The sequence below is a fragment of the Marmota marmota genome, unplaced genomic scaffold (assembly GCF_001458135.2).
Source record: "Marmota marmota marmota unplaced genomic scaffold, marMar, whole genome shotgun sequence".
In the NCBI taxonomy this organism is placed as follows: domain Eukaryota; kingdom Metazoa; phylum Chordata; class Mammalia; order Rodentia; family Sciuridae; genus Marmota; species Marmota marmota.
Window position 1 is genome coordinate 14776981 of NW_026000075.1, and position 22311 is coordinate 14799291.

Genomic DNA, 22311 nt, shown 5'->3' on the forward strand with positions numbered 1-22311 from the left:
AGGGGAGGGGAGGGGAGGGGGGATAGTAGAGGATAGGAAAGGCAGCAGAACACAACAGACACTAGTATGGCAATATGTAAATCAATGGATGTGTAACTGATGTGATTCTGCAATCTGTATATGGGGTAAAAATGGGAGCTCATAACCCACTTGAATCAAAGTGTGAAATATGATATATCAAGAACTATGTAATGTTTTGAACAGCCAACAATAAAACATTAAAAAAAAAAAAAGAAAGCATTGTGTATTCCCACCCATTTCTTTGTTCAGGTTTTTGTTCATATTTTCTGAGGTGTTCTTATATTCTTGACCTGAGTGAGGTGTTTCTAAAGGCAGTGTGTCCACATTGCACATAACTAATACCTCTCATTCTTAATTTTAAAAAATGTATATTTTTTAGTTGTAGAGGGACACAATACCTTTATTTTATTTATTTATGTTTGTGTGGTGCTGAGGATCGAACCCAGGACCTCACATGTGTTAGGCAAGCTCTCTACTGCTGAACCATAACCCCAGTCCCTCATTCTTAATTTTTACTAAATTTTTCCTCTAATGGGTTGATTTAGAGCTATATGATAACTTTTGATAGTCTTTTGCTGTTCATTCATTTTGAGGACTCTGACTTTTAGCTCTTTACCTTTAAACTTAATCATACTTTTTTACTAATAATTCTTATACCTGGAGTCCTTGATATCTAAATCTGATGTCTGCTGTACTGGCAATTCTCCCTCACGGATACTTGGTTGTCTTTTATTGTTACCTTACTTTTTATCATTGTTGATGGGTAGGCATTTTGAAAACCAAATTATATGCCTGTTTCACAGATAGATGTATGTTTGTTTCTACTCAGTGGAAACATGGGAAATTGCTGTTCCTGGCTTCACTGTCTCCTGCCCAGTTATCCCTACTTGAGGACCCACATCCTGCCAATCCCACGCAGGCTTGGCTACTGGTTAAAGGTCCTTCCTTTAAGCCTACTCTTCACTGTTCCCATTTTAAGTTTGTTGCTTTTTTCTTTCTTCTTTTGGACTCATGGAGATGGTCTCCACTCCCTGAAGGCCTAACAAGGAAGCAGATATTATGTTTTATTCAGAGCTGTGTTTCTTTGAGGTGGAAAGGCACTTTACAAACACCTAGTTTTCAATGATAATTGAATAAAAGTTCTTAGTTCAAACTATTGACTTTTTTTTCTTTCAAGATTGTTAGAACTAAGGGAGTAAAAAGAGAGAACTTAAGATTTATATTTAAAAATGGAACTGTGATTTTGAAAAGAAAAATTGAAGAATCTTTTAAAAAATGGGATCATTTCTGCTACTATTTTAGATGCCATATGAATAATTATAATGGCAAAGAATCAATTTAATTTATGAGAAACAAAATACCCTGAAATGAAATGTTGGCATTATTAAATTTATTGTCAAATTGGAACTGAGAAATCAATGTGATTTCTGTCGAACAATTCATAGCTTTAGGAAATATTTTGACTTTTTCCAGTTCAGTGGTGGAATACACAACAGACATAATATAAATTGAGTCTTAGAGATATACAGCTTTCATTTCTTGATCTGAGTGAGAAAAGAAGTACAAAGAAAATAAAGAAAAGAAAATAGTCATGGTAATGTTGAAAGATAAATAGCAGAGGAGAAGATTTTAATTTCAGACTAGTATTCTAAATTTGATGACATTCCTTGGGGTGGGAGAGTCATAAAAATTTTTCTCAATCCTTTTTATCCCATTTTCCCAGATATTATACTTGCCAAATATCCCATTTATAGGATAACTTTATATATAAAAGATACTTTTATATACATAAAAGATATTGTCCTTGTATCCTATTTATAGGGCAATCTGAATTTTCATTCTTAATGTTCATAAAAGATATCTCAACTCTAGATTATGATTTCTCACCCATTTTAATAAGCCTTTGTTAATTTTATTGAAATACTTACAAAATTGAAAACTTGGGACATAATTTAAAGGAAGAACTGTTCTGTGACTTGAGGTAAAAACATTAGTTGAGCTATGTAGTAGAATTCTGCTAATATATATCCAGTCAAACAAAATTGCCTTTAAGTATTTACTGATTATGTTTTTGTGGATTACTGAAAGGCTTAACTTCTGAATAAATAGATTTGTTGATACATAACAGTGTATTCAGGACAGCCAGTACCTTCAGTTCCTGTTATCCTATTATCTGCAAGTGGGTGATCCAGTTCTGTGGATTACTCCTGGAGAGCTGGGTTGCTGAACTGCTGTTCTCAAAATCCTCTTGCAATTCACGCACACCCTTCTGTCTCTTTCTCTTTTTTTCTTATCATCATTTTATATTTGTCTCTTACAGAATGGCAGGAGTTAGTAAATGTTTGATGAAACCAAGCAAGTCTCCTGTCAATAGAGCCAGTGAATCTATTTCCTGCTTCTCCTTCACTTTTATGTCATTATTAAGAAACTATGAATCTTTTTTTTTTTTGGTATTCTAACTACTTTTGATTAAACTTGATATGTTGTCAGTCTGTAAATAATGTTGATTTATGTGTGAGGTCCTGGGGATGGAACCTAGGGCATCATGCATGCTAGGCAAGTCCTTTATCACTGAGCCGCATCTCCAGACAGGATTTTGTTTTTTAAAGTGCACTGAAAACAGATCTCTATCCGTACTTACATCTATTCATGCCCCTATTTATCTATTAAGTTACCCTTTTATAAATGTAATATTTGTAACCCCAAATTAATGTTATTTTATTTATTTCTTATAATTTTATGATGCCTGGGTGAATAATGGAGATTCTGTCTCTGGAGGGAGCAGAGGATTCTGCAGCAGAGCTACACTGCAAACATGCTGCTGTCCTACATCTCTAAAATTCAATCTTCACAACACACCCTTCTGAATTTATTTGAATTGTTGTTATTTTGAAATATTTAGATAATGGATTGAGCAATTTCACTACATTCCAGACAGAATTGGCAGAATCTCAGAGCTGGCAGGGCCTCTTTATCAGAAAGGTAAAGAAATGGACGGCAAAATCATATACCTAAGCTGACAAACTGAGCAGTATTAAAATGGCATCCAGGTACATGCAGCCTCAGTACATTAGTGTCTAGTTCTTGTTGTGTAAATAATATAGTGTTTGCTTATAATCCTTCATCATTAAAAGGTTAATATTGAAATAGGATAAAGATTATGCAGAAAAATGTCATTATTAGTTGAAAAATCTAAATTTTGCCTTAATATAAAACCATGAGCATAGGAATCTGTTCTGATAATGTAAAAGAGGACATGAAGTGGAGAACCCCTAAATATGCCCTTTTCAAGGACCTGACTTGGTAAGTCTGAGTTTTAACAGACATCGCAAGATCCTGATGTAAGTAGATGCAGCACAGTTTAGTGAAGATTTGTGGAAAATAAAAATTAAAAAGAACCATTATTCACTTGTAGTTTTTAAGCTTAGGAGTTTGTCAATCTCTTTTTCCTACTAAGAATTAAAAAAAACACATTTAGAAGATTTAGAATGAAAATTGATATTAAATATGGTCCTTTCCGAACTTGTAAAAGTTGGGTAGAACCCATGATTTTCAAATAATAATTAGATGTCTAAGTGACATTTTGTCAAAGGGCTTGATTAATAAAACTGAAGTAATATGAGTTCTTTTGTGTGATTAAAAGGATATAGACTGATTAGGAAAGAGGAGTAGAATTATCTGGTTTAAAGCCAAGGCATGTGATTTTACAAATTAAGCTGAGAGAAAGATTTCTTACTCAAGGAGATTAGCATTGACCTTAAAACCAAGTAGAGCAGTTAAATGTTTAATACAAAGGAAAGACCAGGGGAAAGTAACTTTAAAAATACTAATGTCTGAGCCCCATCCTCAGAGACTCTGATTTAATTGGTCTGGGATGGGGGCCCAAGCATAGGTGTTTTCTAAAGCACTGCAGATTATTTTTAATATCAAGTTTAAGAACCACTGGTATAGAATATTGTAGTATTTGGAAAACCGAAAAATATATGGTAGATCACACATGATCACATAATTTCTAAAAGTATGCTAGTTTTTTTTTTTTTTTTTTTTTAGTAATGGGGACTGACCTTAGGCAAGCACTCTACCACAGAGCTACCTTCTCAGCCTTGGAACATTGTTTTAAGCATTGATGCCATCATATCAACCTTGTTGTTTGACTCTCAGAAGAGACAAAACTTTTGAATTAATGATGGAAGGTTGACTTAATGGGATTAGTAATGGAGAGACTTTAGGATGTCATAGAAGAATGATATGAATTAATTTTAAGGAAAATTAATTAATTTACACATTCCAATGAAAATAGTTCTAGTTTTAATTGCTAATAGCAAGAAGTTACCTGTTGTAGAACAGAGAGGTCATAGTTCATATATTTTTAATTTTTAGTTTAATTTACTTGACTAAATGCCAATGAAATATTAAAGCCAATACAAATTACTTGAAAATAAAATGGAAGTTGATTCTGGTAAAATTATAGTCTACTGATACTATTGAGCTACTCTTAAACTATACTCATCTATACCCCAGATTATTATGCTGACATGAAGTTAGTTTCTATTTCTTAGGAGGGGTCCCATACCAAACAAGACAGAATTTTGAATAATATTGTTAAGAATGTAAGTATTTGAGACTGATATAGAATCTTCTAATCTTATGGATATAGCATTCAGAAGAACAGTTTAGTAGTTCTACTTATATTTATAGCACCTTGAAGTATATTTATTTATAAGTCTTTGTTCTTATAGAATTTATATTTTTGAGATAAAGATTTCTTGGGGTGCTGCCAGACATTTTAAATTAAAACAATTTTTTTAAGCAATGAAAAAAAAAAACAGGACAAGTTCTTTAATAAAATATTTGTGCCAAGAAAACCAATTTTTCTTTATAAATATATATTTTTGGCATTAGAGGGACTGGTAATCCTGTTTGTTGTACAGGAATCAGGATAAACCTCATTGGATAAGGGCTGGTAGAGAAATGGATTATTATATATAGGAAGCACAATATTTCTGTAAGATATTTGAAGAAGCCCCATGTTTTAGTCAGCATTTTTGTCACTATGACTAAAAGGACCCGATCAAACAACTGTAGAGGAGGAAAAGTTTATTTAAGGGCTCATGGTTTTAGAGGGCTCAATTTGTAGATAGCAGAGTCTATTCCTCGGGTCTCAAGGTGAGGCTGAACATCATGGCAGAGGAACGTGGCTCACATGATGATGAAAGAGAAGGAAGGAAAGAGAGAGATCTCCACTTGCCAGATACAAATATATGCCCCAAAGCCACGCCCCCAATGAACCACTTCCTCTAGCCACACCCCACCTGTCTCCAGTTACCACTCAGTTAATCCCTTCAGGGATCAATTCACTGCTTTGGTTAAGGTAATAACCCAATCATTTCTCCTCCCAGTCTTCTTGCATGATCTCACGTGGACTTTTGGGGGACACCTCACATTTAAACCATAACACCCCATAAAACTTCATTGTGGATTATATGAAATCTTGAACTGGTTGAATAACTATGTGAAAGTAAATTTTGTTTGTTTTAGTGCTACATTCTTGGATCTATCCTAACTAATGTTTACATCAATAAACTGAATAAAAAAATAGTGACTTAGCCATAATTTTAACAAATTAAAAAAGAAATTATTCAGCATTTGCTGTGTCCTGTGGTATATTTGGAAAAACCAAGCAAGAATTGTCAATATAATTGAATTTGATTCAAAATGATACTGTCATATTGCAATCCTGAATTAAAACTAGGAAAATTCCTAATCTTATTTCAAAAAATAAGATTTAGTTACTGGCACATTATAAATTTACCTAATAATGAAATTCATTGTGATATATTTGTACATGTACACAACATAATTTGGTCAATTTTATTCCCCAGTTTCTCCCTTTTCCCTCCTTTCTTTTCTCCCTCTGACCCCCTTTCTCTATTCTTTGGTCTCCTTTCTATATTCAAGAGCAACCCCTCTCTCACCTCCCCACCCTGGCTCATTCCTTTTGTCTCTAGCTTTCACATGTGAAAGAAAACACATAACTTTTGACTTTCTGAATTGGCTTTTTTCACTTAACATGATGTTCTCTACTTTCACCCATTTTCCTGCAAAGGACATAATTTTGTTTTTCTTTATGAGTAAATAAAATTCATATATATATATATATATATATATATATATATATATATCACATTTTCATGCATGGACAGCTAAGATAGTTTCTTAACTTCAATATTATAAATTTCACTGCTAAAAACATGGGTATTGGTATGTCCCTATAGGCATGCTGACTTTAACACTTGAGAAACACCAAGGAGTAGTATAACTGGGTTATATAATTGTTTCATTCCTAGTCTTTTCAGAAACCTTCATACTGATTTTAAAGGCAGGATGTTAGATATCTGGCTAGCTTATTTGTTCATGAGAATAAAATCTAGAGCTTTGGCCAATCAGAACCTCAAGGCAATTGTAAATCAGGATGAAATGGCTTACTAGCCAATGCAATATTATGGTGCTTTGAAAAAGTCATATCCTCTGTAATGGTTAAAACTCACTTGAACAGAGTGTGTTGGTGCATACCTGTATCCCAGCACCTCAGGAGGCTGAGACAGGAGGATAGCGAGGTCAAAGCCAGCTTCAGCAATAGCAAGGTGCTAAGCAACTCAATGAGACCCTGCCTCTAAATAAAATACAAAATAGGGCTGGGGATGTGTCTCAGTAGTCAAGTGCCTCTGAGTCCCATCCCTGGTACACCCCACCTCCAAACAAACAAAAAACTCACTTGAAATATTGGCTCGGTTCTGGGCAATTTTCTTAAAAACAGATCCTTGAGATCCCTGAGGTACTCAGAGATAATGTCTTAAATTAGTGGTGCAACAATTATAAGTACTTTATTTAAAATTATAATAACCAATTATAATCTTAAAATATTCAGCGTGGGAACGGAGGGATATGAAAAAGAGTATAACTGTTTTTCTAAGGACAACACACACACACACACACACACACACCCCTTCTATACATACATATATACATGATGATATTTGTTAGTGTTATTATGGAGAAAATCATAACCTTGGAAGAGTTAAAGAAGACTGTCTCCAAGAAGTGAGACTTAGGGTAGAGATAAGGTTGGGTTAAAAGCCCTCTGGTGCTATTTGATTTTATACAAAGAACACATCCTTACCATGGATTTTAAAAGTAAACAAGTCTGCATCACTACTCTTCCCTGCAGAGAAAGTGGGAACAAAAATGAAGCCAGAGAGAATCTAGAGGCTACCATGATGGAAGATGTGAAATCTGTAAACTGATATTAAGATGGCTGAAGAGACCGGGATCATTTATTCTGGAGAAGAGGTTTAAGAGGAGAGTTAAGTAGAGGTGAAAAAAATAGAATAGAATCAAAAGATAGAAGAGATTCCTTGGATGACCATATTTATAAATTACTATTATGGTTTGGATATGAGATGTCTCTCAAAAGTTCCTGTTCATGCAGGAATATTTAGAGGTTAAAGAATTAGATTTATGAAAGCTGTAACTTAATCTGTCCATCCTATTTGGTGGTAACTATAGGCATGGAGTCATGACTGGAGGAGAGGGGTCACTGGGGGCATGCCCTGAAAGGGTGCATCTTTCCTGTGGTCCCTCCCTCTCTTTCTCTCTCTGTCTGCTTCCTGACACCACCATGAGCTGAGCAACTTTCCTGGACTGGGCTCTTCTTCTATGTTGTGCTGCCTTACCTTGGGTCTAAACCAATGGAGTTGGCCATCCACTTCAGTCCCATTGGACTAAGACCTCTGATACACTGATCCCCAAATTAACTTTTTCTCCTCAAAATTGTTCTTGTGGATATTTTGGTCAGTGATGCAGAAACTCACTAAAACAGAAATTGATTCTGTAGAAGTGGGGTAGTCGCTGTGACTCACCTGACCATGTGTTTCAGAATCCTTTGGAAATGGTTTGTGGGAGTATTTGGGAAACTTTGGAAATGCAGATTTCAAACTGTTGTAAGCAGAGTTTAACGGGTGATTCTAGTGGGAGCTCAGAAAACTAGAATGCTGGTTGGACTGGGGGCTGTGCTCTTGTTTCAGAGAGAAATGAGGACTCTCTTGGGAATTGAACTAGAGGCCACTCATGCTGTGTTCTGACAAAGAAGCTGGTTACATTTTGCCCATGTCCTGAGACTATGTGAGACTGAATTTAAAAGTGATGGAGTAATTAATCAGGCAGAGAAAATTTCAAGGCATCATAGTGTTTAGTCAGTGGCTTGCATATTTTTGGCAGCTTTAAGCTAGTTTCTTGTGAGAATTGGGAGAAGAAAGCAGAGCTAAAGGATTTTCAAAATTTTCAGTTTGACTGGAAGAGTGCAGGTAAAGCTGGGGCCAATAGAGCTGTGCTTATTGAAGAGATTACAGTCCTAAAGAAATGCTAAGTACTTTACACAGAGATAAAAGGAAAGATGCCTTGAGGGTATCTCAGGAATTTGTAAGACCACACTCTTGAGAACTCAAGGATGTAGAAGGAAAATTCCTTTTGAGAAGACATATTGGGGGTGCCTTACTCACATGGCGGGGAGCGGTCTAGGAAGTTGTTTCACCATATTGATCCATGCAGTCACTCAGGGGCCCCTGCAGCCATGATTCCAGGGAGCCCAGGTATCATGTGAGCTGGCAGCAGACCTTAATGGCATAATCGACATGGTGCTGATTCTGTAGGAATACAGGATGCCAAATTTAAGGGGTCATGAAGACTTCCACCTGAATTTCAAAGGAAAGCTTGGGAGAGCAGGCAAAGTATAGTGGGGTCAAAATCCTGGGAGGTTGCTTCTGAGAGGACCATGTGTGACGTTGTGAGGGTGAAGCCCAAGTTGAAATGGAGACCCCAGGAATTAAAAGATACTGGCAATTTGGACTGTCTGCCAAGAAAAGCTGCTGGCTCTGAAGATAGCCAAGCTAAAAGAAAGCACACGTGTGTTACAAACATTAAATGCAGTGGGTCTGTCCAAACCCTTTGGAAATAACTTCTCACGGCCATATGTCTTAGATACTGTATGTGGAGTTCTGGGACATCTTTGACTAGCTTGGTTTTGGTAGGTCCCATCCTTTCTTTCTGTGCCCTCCCTTTTCCTTCCTTTTTAGAATGGGAATGTTTACTTAATGCCCCTGTGTGTTGAATATATATAACTTGCTTTTGATTTTATAGGAGCTCACAGCAAAGAGTTTGCTCTGAGTCTCAGATGAAACTTGGACTGAACTTTTGGAAAATACTGAAACTATTTGAAATATTGAAACTAAATGACTGGGTAGTAACTACTCCAGGCAGGTGTGGTGTGGCTGGAGGAGGTGGATCAGAGGACGCATTCCCTGTATTTTCTCCACAGGACCCTTCCCCCACACCCTCTGCTCCCTGACCTCACTATGACCTTGAGCTCCAGCCATGATCTAAACAGCTCTCCTCTACTGTGTCCTTTCCCCCCATGATGTTCTGCCTCATCTTGGGCTCAGATCAATGGAGTTGACCTTCTATGAATTGAGACCTCTGAATTTGTGAGCCCCAAATAAATTTTCTTCTTCTAAGTTGTCCTACTCAGGTTTTTTGGTCACAGCAATGCAAAATAGGCTAAAACAATTACTGTGGGAGCTCCTATCTTGAATACCAGGACCTACCGATATGTATGTGAGGGGTGTGGTTGTGTACCCAAAGAAGTTATATATAAATTAACGTTAACCTGGGTATCAGTATTCGGTCAGGGGGATAGAGCTATCATTTTCAACCGATTTTTTTTTTCCCAAAGTAGTGTATGATTTGAAATAGATTAAAAACTCTTGTTAGTTGCCTGTTTTATGAAATAATACTCATTTAAACAGAAGCTATCTTTCTGTTCAAAATTGATTCTCACATTGGGTAGTATAGTTTATTTGAATAAATCTTTTCCGCTCTTTGGTTCAAATATTTGTATAATGAAAAAATAATAATAAAATAAGTATAACAATAAAAAGCACCATTAAACAGTTATTACAGTATAGTTTTCATGCTAAAACATGAACATGGGCTCCCATTCAATTCTTATAGCACTGCATTAAAAAGTCAGAGAGTAAAAAAAAACTTGCTAGAGGTCACCCTAAAGTAAGGGACCAGTAGTAAGGTTAAAACCACAAGTCTGACCCTAGAACTTGCCTGCTAACCCCTTTTGGAGGGATTTTTTACTATTTATTTTGACTCTTTCCCCCTCTTTAGCCTATGATAATTTGGTACCATTACTGATAACCTCATACTAGTGTCCCAAACCTGCTCCTTTAGTTTTCTTCTGTGAAAAACTTAGTGTGACTTACCTTAAGGGAATAAAGGGAACTTTAAGAGACTCAAAATATAGGAAAAATGGTTATTTAACATCTGTTGAATTTAAAGCAGCCTTTCTTCTGAGCAGGCATTCAGTGTCTGTCCTCTACTATCCATTGATCCATTGATCATGTTTGTATAAGACCCTAATATCTGGTTTATTTGAACTTGATTTCATTTAATGCCATTTATTATATTTCACCAAAAAATGCATGGATATCTAAATACATAGAGAGAGAAATAATTATATTCATTTTCCATGAATACAATTGACTATAAATTCATTGTCTTGAAACAACACTAATTTATAGTATTTTTGTATTCTTTAGGTTAGATTTCTAACATGGCTATTGCTGGGCTAAAATCAAGGTGTCAGCAGAACTGTGATCTTTTCTGGAGGCTGTAGGGAAAATATACTTTCATGGTTTGATAGCTTTCTTGGATCATGGCTCCCATTCTCCATCTTCATAGCCAACAAATCTAGGCAGAGTCCTTGTGCTGTATCATGCTGATCTCTTTTTCTGCCTCTCTCTTACACATTTAAAGACCGTTGATTACATTGTATTTACCCAAATAATCCAGGATAATCTCCTCACCTTAAAGTTATTAATCTAATCACATCTGTAAAATTATTTTTGCTTTATAAAATAACATATTCATATATTCTGGAAGTTAGGACACAGACATCTTTAGGAGAGCGCTATTTTACCTCCTATAAGCACATGCTCCAGGCCAAGCCATGTTTCAGGGACTGGGATAAAACAATCCCTTCCTTAGAGGAGTTTACTGTTTAGTAGATATTTCAACAGGCAACTGAAGCACAAAATAATATGTGCTGTGACAGAAGTAGGAACCAATTATAGTACTGTGGAGGAAATAACTGTATGCCTCGGGTGTAGAGTGAGCTAAAAAGAGATTGGTTAAAAAATTAGAATTATCTTTGACCTATTCATAGGATCTTATCCCTTTTCATCCAGGTTTTGAGACTCTGGGATATTCAGCACCAGCTGTCCATCCAGAGAATAGCCTGTTCTTTCCCCAAAAGTCAGGACTTCAGATGCCTCTTCCACTTTGATGAAGCCTATGGACGACTTTTCATCTCATTTAATAACCAGTTAGCATTGCTGGCCATGGAGAGTGAAGCCAACAACAGAGTGAGAAGCCACCAGAAACCAGTCACTTGCATTCTTTACAATTCGCTCCTGAAGCAGGTAACCATGCTTCCTGCCCTCTCTCCTAGCACCTCTCCAAGACCAGCCACTCATTTCCTTAATTCATCCTAACTTCACACTGAAGACAAATCTAGCAAAAACAAATGTGGAGAGGAAATGATTTAGCGATCATGTACTCTTCTGCTATAATGTGTGCCCAGGTGAATTAGAAGAGGGATTTCATTTTCCGCCAGTGACTATAGCAGCACTGATAGAGTTACAAGGAATGATAACATTCCAGCTAAAACAAACACAATGTGTAAAGTAATTGAACTTATCTTTGTTACCAGTTAGTTTGAATCTTGAGCCAAATGCAAGTGAACCTGCTTGTAAAATTCCCTTTTATGAGCACCATCCTCCCGTATCCCAGTGTAAAGTTCTGAAATATGCATGAAACGTAATTAGCAAAGATCCATTTTGCCAGCGTATTTTACACCAGTGGCTCACAGTGGCAGCCCAGAATGTATTCATAATAAAATGATTCAGTTAAATGGGATGGCACTTGGTATGCAGCGCGAGTGTTGTTTGTCTCCCCACCACTTTAATGATGCTCTGCAGCCCTTGCTTATGGGGAGCGCTACCTGCATCTCAATGAAGAAGCCTGGCTCCCCCGGAGCAGAGATGCCACTCAGACCACGGCCCTTCTTAGAGGACAGGGAGGTCCAGCTGGGAAACCTGCAGAGCTGGGTAGGAGACAGCCTGTGGGTCTTGTGGAGGGGGCAGCAACCAGTGGAGGTTAGTCTGCTGAAATGATTACCTTGGGCTGATGGTAATAGCACAGCATGAGTCAAGCAGAAAAGCAAGTCTCCAGCTTGCGGCCAATTAAACAATAAGTCCAACCCATTCTTTCTTTTCCCTTCTGTGGAAGCTTCTGTGTTCACGCAGAAATGAGTAGTTCAGATTTTGCACAAGGGGTGGAAAGCCCTTTGTTAGTAATGACTACTGTGTCATGTCACTACTTCAAATGTTCTGTTTTTCTGGTTCTTCTAGGAGATAAAAATCCTTTACAGAACTATCCATTTTGAATTCCATCTGCAGGGAAACATTCCCCTGCAAATGTTTTGCTGAACTTTATGAAGGCAACCAGCTAATTTGGCTCCCTGGTGGCCGCTGAGAGAGAGAGAGAGAGAGAGAGAGAGAGAGAGAGAGAGAGAGAGATGTGTTTGTTTCCAAGAGAATATTCTGTTAATTGAGATCTGCAAAGTTAAAAGCTAGGTTTGCTTATAATGTTAAGCTCCTATGTTGCATGGCCATAAAATGAGATATGTTCCATGAGGAAGTCAGGAAATGGGACACAAAGAAGATCTGAAATCTTTCACCAGGGAAGCGAAGATAGAACCAAAGTAATACAAATATATGTGAGTTACAGGTGACCAAAAAAAAATGTGCATATGGCAGATGATGTAGAAAGTATCATTGTACATTTGAGGACAGCTCTACTTGTTGCTGTTAATGGCTTAAATAACTTAAAGCCTTGATGTGTATATAGAACACATACAGCTGTATACCACACATACCAGTGTTTTCTACATGTGGCTAAGCTATCAATGCTTTAACATTATTATATTTATAAGAATGTAATGCAGAATAGAGTACCACTCACAGTCCTATCACCAATAATAACCCATTTTAAAGGCATAAGACAAAGCAAATAAGTAGTTTTGAACCACTTTCCGGTGCTAGACATGAAGAATTAAATATTAATAAACCTCATTTCTTTGCCCCAGTAGCTCAGGGAGACTCAGCTTTTTAAGGGCAGGTCCAGATCCTCCCCCCAGGGCTCACTGCTGGGCAGGTGCTCATTAAGAAAGAGAGGCAGACATACTATTGACTGACCAGGAAACAACTGAAGGCGGCGAAATGAAGCACAGGTAAAAGCAAAGTGCTGTTGGCAAAAAATGATTACTTCTCTTTGGGCTGCAGTGCGGTGGATGACATTTCAGTCCTGAGAGCTGGAGTGGGAGTCTCTAGGAGGAGAAGGAGGTCATCCCAGGTAGAAGGCACAACAGGAGTGCCTGCAAAGAGATTTGAGTACTCACAGTGCCTTTTCTGAGGTTGGCTTTGCTATTTGGGGGAGTTTACGGCAAAGGTTGTTGGAGTTGAGGCAGTCAAGGGAGATCAGGGCCAGGTTGTGAAGGTCCTTCACTGGACAGACCACCATCTGGTCTCCGAAAATTAAGCATAGACTTGAGATTTAGATAACAATTCGCATACTATGACTGTGGACCCCTGGGACACTCAGATCCTCTGGGAGAATCTGAGAGGTCAAAACATTTTCATCATAATAGGGATTCTCTTGTTTTCGTAGGGGTATACAGTGGAGTTTTCTAGAGGCTGCATGATACATGATCACATCATTCCTCTGACGGCTTAGGGAATATGTGTTTTTGTATTCTTGTGTTTTCACAATCAGTTCAAATTTGTAATGTGATGAATATATACATACGTGCATATGCATTATCTACTATATATGTACACATATAGACTATATTTACATATATACACATCCCCCCCAAATGAAAATTCAATTTTGAATTCTTTAGTAATTTTTGAGAATGCAAAGTGAACCTAAGACTAAAAGTTTAGAGCATTGCTAAGCTAGAGAGGTGGGAGTTGGAGTTCTGGGCAGACCCCTTAATCTGACTGATCTTCAGTGTACTGGCTTTTAAAAATATCTTCTTCTATGGGTGTGGGAATAATAATGGCAATGTGCCTTTCCGGCATCGCCTTGCTAGGGCTGGCCACTGGTCACTTGGAAACTGTCCTGGTCCTGGTTCTACCAGCTCCTTTGGTCATAGTAGGGTGAATTTTGCTGCTTTACATCTTTTTTTTCTTATTAACTTGTTGGGATTTTTTAATATTTGTTTTAATCATGTGTTGTGTGGGTCCTAGCCCTGCTTCTCTCACGAATGTTCCTCGAGGTGAGACCTTCTCTTCTTGGCCATTGCAGTTGCTTCTTGTGGACATGCAGTTGCAAAGATGAGCTTTGGTCTTCTCCAGAGACATCCCCAGTCATTCTTGCCTCCTTGCTTTCTGAGCATTACTCATGTATCTAGTTGTTTCCTCAAACACTTAATCTTTTATTTTTGTCTCTTCCCATGTTTGTGGCATAAGGAAAAGAACTTGTCTTCCACTTTTTCCACTTCCACTTATTTTCTTACATCTCCTAACACTGTTCTGAGTACAAAATAGATGCTCAATGGCTAGATTTGGTTGATTATTGCAATTTCACATTGCACATTTACCAGGCACCTGTGCCTTTTCAGTCCTGGCTCCTGCTCTTTGGATATCTGGTTTGGCATCATTATTGAAAGCTTTCCCTTTTGTCTGAATTTAATGAAAACCTTCTCTTCTGCTGTCATTTCAACATGTTGCCCACATTTCATTATCATTTCATTACATTTGGACTTCAGTGGGGGAAGTTCACGTAATCCTTCTGTGAAAGCGGCTTGGCACATTCCTGTGACTTCTCTTTATCTTCTTGCCTTTTGGTTTCCTCACCTCCTAACCTAAGCAAGTGTGTTAAGTCACACAAACCCTTTTAAATGGAACTGGTTGTAGCTTGTAGTCCTCTCAGCTACCAGCAGAACAAATTGGGACTAGATGAGGAGTCCCTGGAATGGACTTTTTTGAAGGAATTAATTTTGGAGGCCATTCTAATGAACCATCTTTACAGTGATTTCTTAAATGAAGTTTTTATTAAAAATTCATAAATATTAAGAAAATTCATGAAATGTAATTCTATATATCACCTAAAGTGCAATAGGTAAACTTTCTGTGTTATGACTAAGTTCTTCATTATAATGATGTAGATTTACATGCTTTTATAAAACAGGTAATGTTTCAGTTTGTTTTGCATCTTGGACACATACGTAGTCAAGCTAGATATTTAAGTGTTACCAAATCTTAGCAGAAATTGTATTTACTATTTATGTGAAAAATAAGTTTCACATTATATGTGAAACATTTTATATATATAATATTATGTATATATATATTTTTTATATATACACATACATGTAAGAAATTAAAACAATGTAGCAAAGCTCAAATAAGGAACTAAATATTGCTGAGGTTTCATCAGCAAGTTCTAAAATCTCTGTGCATAGGCTTTTTATTACATAAATATGGTTCTGTAACTTTTTATTCAATAATATATTGGAATATTATAGTTCCTTGTGCTTAAACATAGATCTAATTCATCATTTTTGAAAGGCAGTACAGTATCTCTTTGTATCATAATTTACTGACCCATTTCCTTTTTATGAATACTTTTTTCTTATGAAATTTTTTGTATACATACATTCACACTCATGACTTTATCTCTGTAGCATAAATTCCTAGAATATACTTCTAGATTAAAGGATGTGCCTATTAGATAGTTTGATATACAAACTACCTTCCAGAATTTTACCATATTATCCAACCCCTAAGAGTATATGTAGTCATCTTTTTTGTTGCTGTTGTTGTTATATTTTTATTTATTTATTTTTCTGTGGTGCTGAGGATTGAACCCACTGTCTTGCAATGCAAGGCCAGTACTCCACTGCTCCACTGATCTACAGCCCCAGCCCCATATGGTTACCTTTTAAAGAGACTTGTCAGATTGTGGCCAGGTGGCTTCTTCCAGCAGAATTCCTGAGATTCTTGATGGGGTTCCCATAATCTAGCATGGAATGTTTGCAGATTTGAAGACTAGACCCTCTTCATTTTGTTCAGAGTAGTGCTGTTGTTTTGAGGATTGACTCTCTCCCTGTCACAGGAAACCTAAGGCTAAATCATTCTTTAAAGAGGGGACCCATGTCCTTTGTTCTTTTTGGGAAATTGAGGTATTTGATGATCCAGATAATTCAATTGCTAGTTCCCTTGGGAATTATAAAATCTTAGGAAAGGGATGAGGCTATCCTTGAGAGAAATTTACCTCTACTTATAACGCAGTATATCTGTTTAGTATTTGTATTTAAGGCAAAGTCAATAAATTTCTCTTTTGCACAGAATTGGATGAACACTAATGAAAATTTCCTCCTTTCCTGACTTATTGCTGGGCTGGAGTGACATTGCTGCAGTTAATATAGCTTTTTGCCATTGGCCAGGTTAAAGCTCTAATTGGTTCCCTATCAATCCTGAAGCTATGTGCTCTGATCACTTGATGGAAGCATAAGAAACATACTAATTTGGTTGATTACATTAAAATACACACACATGTATGTACACACACACACACACACTTGTTTGTTCATTTATTTAATGTAATTCATTTGGAAGTAACAGGCATTTACATGTTAGAATATTCAAAAGGACAAAAGATTTATGGTGAAAATGTCCCTTTATCCCCTTGTATCTACCTACTCATTTCTTTCCCTGTAAGCATCCAGTTTTATGAGTTCCATGAATGACTTTCAAGGGCTATTCCATTCCTATAAAAGTGAACATATATACTCTTTTATACATATTATTTTGAATGTCTATATAATACTCAAAAAATTCTTAATATTTAATATATATCATTTAAAGGTTTTTTACACAAATGTAACCTGGGGCTTTGTGTTTTGAATTCCTGTACTTTGACCATAGGTGGTGACAGTCAGTGGCTCCTCAATCCCTTTCTCTGCTAGGCCTTTGGACCTCCTTGCTGCTCTGCTCTGTGGACATGCTAAGGACACCCACACAGGGCTTTGCATTGCTGTCTCCTTCACCTGGAGCTCTTTTACTGTGGTATCTATCTTCATGGCTCATTCCTTCATCTTAGTTATCTTTCTTCAATGATTCCTCAGGGAGGCCTTCACCTAGCCCCTAATTTTGCCCTTACCCACAATGCTCTCTTTTTTCTCTTGAGCCATGTTTTTCTCTGTAACATTTTTCACCACCAAACTTTATATTTTAATATGTGCTATTTTTTTTCTTTTTCTTTTCCTTTTTTTCTTATCTGGCTGCATCTCTTCTCTCTCTCCACAAAATAAAAGGGCAGAATAGTTCATGGCTGGATCCCCAGTGCTTAGATCCAGAACCTTGAACATTACAAGCGTTCAATAAATCCAAGGAATGAATTTGAAAGAGAAAATTACAAGTTAATTGAGGAAGATGTAAAATCTAATAACAAGATTCATAAATGGAGAATGACTGCCTTAATATATTTGAATTCTTTGTGTCAGTACTCTGAGATATTATCCTTGTTCTCTTCTCCTTACTCACTGAGATTAACCTTCTGAAGATTTGATACGAAATGAAAATACAAGAAGTCACCTGCTTTATGTGATGAGAATGTAAATAGCACTGACTCAAATAATAAAATTATAAACAAAAATTAAATCAAACATCCCTATCGCCTGATAGTCAATAGCTTCAGCTGCTGAAATTTTTGATTCCTGCTCTTTCTTAGACCTAGGACTTGAGATGCATGTAAAAGACAACTAACATGCCCATTGTTTTGGGATTCATAAGAAGACAATTAGGTGACACAGATACAGCTTCACATCTCTTGAAATTGTCTGATTATCTGTGACAGCTTCAGTGAGAGAGACAGAAAGGACTCTGGAATTCCTAAACAGCTATTCAGTCAGGTGTGTTCCCAACAGAGCAACGATCTGCTCATGACACTCATTTGCACCAGAGTACAGTTATGAGGACACTGCCACTTCTGCTCTGCTGATTGTCAGGGTCCCATCCTCACTTTCTGAGATTTAGTCTGATAAGAGACATCCAAGAATGATGAACTGCGAACCCATAGAGATCTAGTATTATCAAAAGGTGGTGTGTAAGTGTGTTGCCAATATTAGTACCTTAATAAAAATGGTTTGTTTAAAAAAAAAATCCTTACCATTCTGGAGTCAAACCACATTCTTCATCTGCCAAGTGACAATTGATGTACTCCTCTCGCGATAAACTTTGAAAGCTTTTTCATCAGCATTGTTATTCTTATATTCCAGTATTGTCATAGTTAGAGTAGATTCTGGTTAATGCTAGTCGTATGTTTGTGACACAGTCAGTTTCGACATACTGTTTTCCTGCAGATAGCACTGGAAGGCAGATTGCCATAAGATGAAATCAGACTGGCTGTGCGGTGTTGTCACTGTTGATTCTGATTTCATGAGAAATTGTTAAATGGGCAGGGAAAGGTGATGGAAACTGATGAATGGTGTGCTGGGGCTCAGCCAGGTGGGCAAGAGGGAGAGTGCAAAGGAGCAAAAGTGAACATTACTAATTTCTGATCAAATGTCTACATTAGGGAAGAGTGGTGCGGCGTATGATTCGATGGTTTGTAATGTGGATGAGGTCAGACTGTCAACAAGTAAGCAAGTCTTTCCTCAGAAAACGGCTTTTTAAAAAAATGTTATTTTGGTCTCTTTGTTTCTTTTAGGAGATCTCCATCTTTTAGTGCTAAAATGCCTACCTTATAAAAAAATGCTTTTTGGATAAAAATAAGGTTCTTTGCAAACTTTAAATGTTTTTTTTAAAAGACACTTATTAAAAATTTTCACTTATGCTTAGAAAATCATGTTTTCATGGATTTGTCTTTAATAAATATGATCTAAATTCCTAATCAATTATGTGAGAAATTCATAAGTACGATATAAATTTGAAATTTCAATGTATATCTAAAATCTGGTTTCCAAAGTTTTAACTGTCCACGTTCACTGTCATGGTTAGAAAAGGCAAGATATTTTTTTCTTCAATTGATTTGGATATGCAAAGTGATATGAATCTAAATAAGAGGTCAGACAAATAAAACTTAGATAGAATAGTAATACTAGCCAAATTTTATGGCTTATTGACAGACGTGCCACACATTATGTTAAGTGATTTATAGATCTTAGTTTATTTAAACTTCAAAATAATGTTTTGAACTGGTTGCCATGATTATCACTGGCTTACAGATGAGGACACTGAGGCCTTGTGCTTGACCTTAATCTCAAGGTTGACCAGTAGTTGGTGAGACCACTAACTGTCAGACCTAGACATCCTGGAAGAACATCCCTGTACTCTTACCTACTGAACATATTGCACAGACCAAGTCAAACTGGAACACAATTAGCTATTGGGAATGATAATTAAGGTGTTAGGACACTTTTTTTTTGGAAAGATCCAGGTTGTCCATCCTAGAAATTATACCATAGTAATAGCAATTAAGTATTTAATGTACTTTTGATTTCTCTGAGAGATAATGTGTAGTAACAATATAATTTTAAATAATTTAAGAAACTGTCTCATCAGAGTTGTAATTTCAGAAAAAAAGGTCTAGTAGAGATCATACACTGATGATCATTTCTTTTTTTTGGCATAAACATTGGTAAAGACCCCATTTTTCAATCTCTCCTCTCTTTTCTACCTCTGGAACTAGTGGGTTAGGTGAGAATCTTTTACCTGAATTATGACAGAGACTCCAAATGGTCTTTCTGAAAATCCAATTTCTCCAAACTACTGTTTATCTTCACAAAGAAACCAACAAAAAGTATTCTGTACCATACTTCACTAAAATTGCTTTTAATCTTTTATGTTAATTATAGACCTCACTGATAATCAAGGAAAGGTTCAGACCCTTGCCAAGTAAAGTCAACTTTATACATTACTCAGTATTTCCTGGAACTTCTTATTAGGGATTTCTAAAATCTGATCTCCAGCTTGCCTCCTTCTCTGCTATCCCACTGTCTTTATTATTCCAAATGTTTTGCGCTTGTGCTTCATTGAACTTTTCATTATTTCTCATGCTTGGAATATTTTTTAAGCCCCCTTCTCTTTCAAACAGTCTCTTAATAACCTGGGATAGATTCTAAGCTGGAATAAAGATAGATTTTATGACATGGTACTTGCTCAGGCTGTCAAACCTGGTTATTAAAGCTCAGAAGCACTACTTAGCTCACTGCAATCTCCACGTCAACATCGGTAAAATGACAATCATAATATTATTTTGCAGAGTTTTTGGTGAAAAATTTTTTTTGTAAAATTTTAAAATAACCAATGTAAAGGGCTGTTACTCAATAAATATATATGTCTAACTCAATTCCACATCAATTATAACCTTCTGTGTGAATCCTGACATACCCCTCTCACCTCCACTTCCTACATCCCCATCTCCCACTTCAGTAAGTGTATTTTTGGGTTTTCTTTTCTGTGTACCTGCAGCACCCAAGGGTGGATACCTTTACACTTGCAGCATTGCTTGGAATTGACATGTTTCTTGCTTGTGTCTCCATCTAGATCAGTAGTTATGATCTCAGCCTGCACATTGAAATAACCCAGGGAGTGCTAAAAAATAAATGGTTGCAATGTTAATCAAGACTTAAGCAGAAAAAAAAATTGTTTTCTCTAAGTCTAGCTATTGCTTTAGACAACTTCCTACCTACACATTTATGTGTTTGTTATTTTTTATTTTTATTATTTGGGTTTCGAAAGCTATATTAGCTAGGAGGTTTTAACCAATAAATCTACTTAAAAAGGTGCCTAAATACTTAGACCTGAAATTAGCCGTCTACTTGCTACTATAAAATGTCTTATTTTGGACTACTGTATATAATCCTGTTTTGCACTCCTTTTGAAATATATATGCAGATTTATATTTAACTTGTGATGTTTATTTTTAGTAAACAACAATAATTGTGTTTAGCCGTAAATATATGTATATATACTGCCTTGAGAAAAAAAATCAAGGGACTCGTGGCATAAAAAGCAATAGCTCTTGTAATTTGTTGAAATTAACTTTTTCCCAGAATAGCTGGAAGTACTATTCAGAATCCTAAATGGAAGCTGATACATAATAAAATATTTCCTTTCACGTAGTAAATAGTGTCAGTGCACCATAACTGGTAAAATCAGCTTTCTTATCTAAATGTAAAAGATTTATAAGTTTATTTGTGGTAGGGTTTGATTTCTGGATGGCCTCTAGACACTGCACTGAGTCGTGGGTAAAGGAAGCAGATTCCTATCTTCTCTGATAAAAAGGATCATGACTTCATTACCTCAGTAGTGGCTTAGAAATTGAAATGCTATCAGCTTAACATAAAGAAATAAAATGCATTACAAAAATGTCTCTAACTGTTGGGGGATCTTGGTAGTGGAAATGCATTGGCTAGATATTTTTTATTGAGATAAAATATGGTTGGCCCTGGGTCTATATTTAATGCCCATACAATGTTATTTTCTCTTAGGTAATCAGCTCTGATGCGGGATCTACTGTTTCCTTCTGGATGATAGACACTGGGCAGAAAATCAAACAGTTTACTGGTTGCCATGGCAATGCAGAAATCAGCACTATGGCCCTCGATGCAAATGAGACACGGCTTTTGACTGGCAGCACAGATGGTACTGTAAAGGTGCGAACCCAAGGATGCTTTTTCTATCCAGATATGAGAAGGCTAAAATTCTGTGAGAGGAGATGCAGCTACAGATTCACTCGTTTTTGCCTTTTTGGCCCTGCAAGAAGAACCATGGGACAAGATGAGAGCTAAATAACTTAAACTATCTCACAGAAAAGCTGCTAGGAAAATAAACCTCTGTGGAAAAATGAATAAATGACTTTTCTGAATAAATTATTTAGAATAAAGACACAACTTGGCTTGCTTATTTCAGAAAGCCTTTTTCAGTGTACTGGATAAGGGACTACTTTGGGGAATAAGAGACCTGAATAATTTTCACATGCTTCAGCTAATGTCTCTAGGCTTCTTTTTCCTAAGTTTATAAAATAAGAAATTAGGGCAACTTAAGTAAACTTTTAAAAATGGCACAGATGCAGATTTTTTCAGAAAATAAGTAT

General features: G+C 36.5%; 1 protein-coding gene across 5 annotated transcripts in view; it reads left to right on the forward strand.

Annotated features, from left to right (window-relative positions):
• Wdr49 (WD repeat domain 49) overlaps nt 1-22311 on the forward strand; it is a 145498-nt gene that overhangs the window by 54692 nt on the left and 68495 nt on the right. For 4 of the 5 annotated variants that reach the window (XM_048814360.1, XM_048814365.1, XM_048814362.1 and 1 more), the window contains exons 8-9: nt 11331-11564; nt 21707-21871. In XM_048814360.1, coding sequence (XP_048670317.1) covers nt 11331-11564; nt 21707-21871 — 399 coding nt within the window. The remainder of the gene's footprint in view (nt 1-11330; nt 11565-21706; nt 21872-22311) is intronic. The other variant, XM_048814363.1, reaches the window with a different exon arrangement.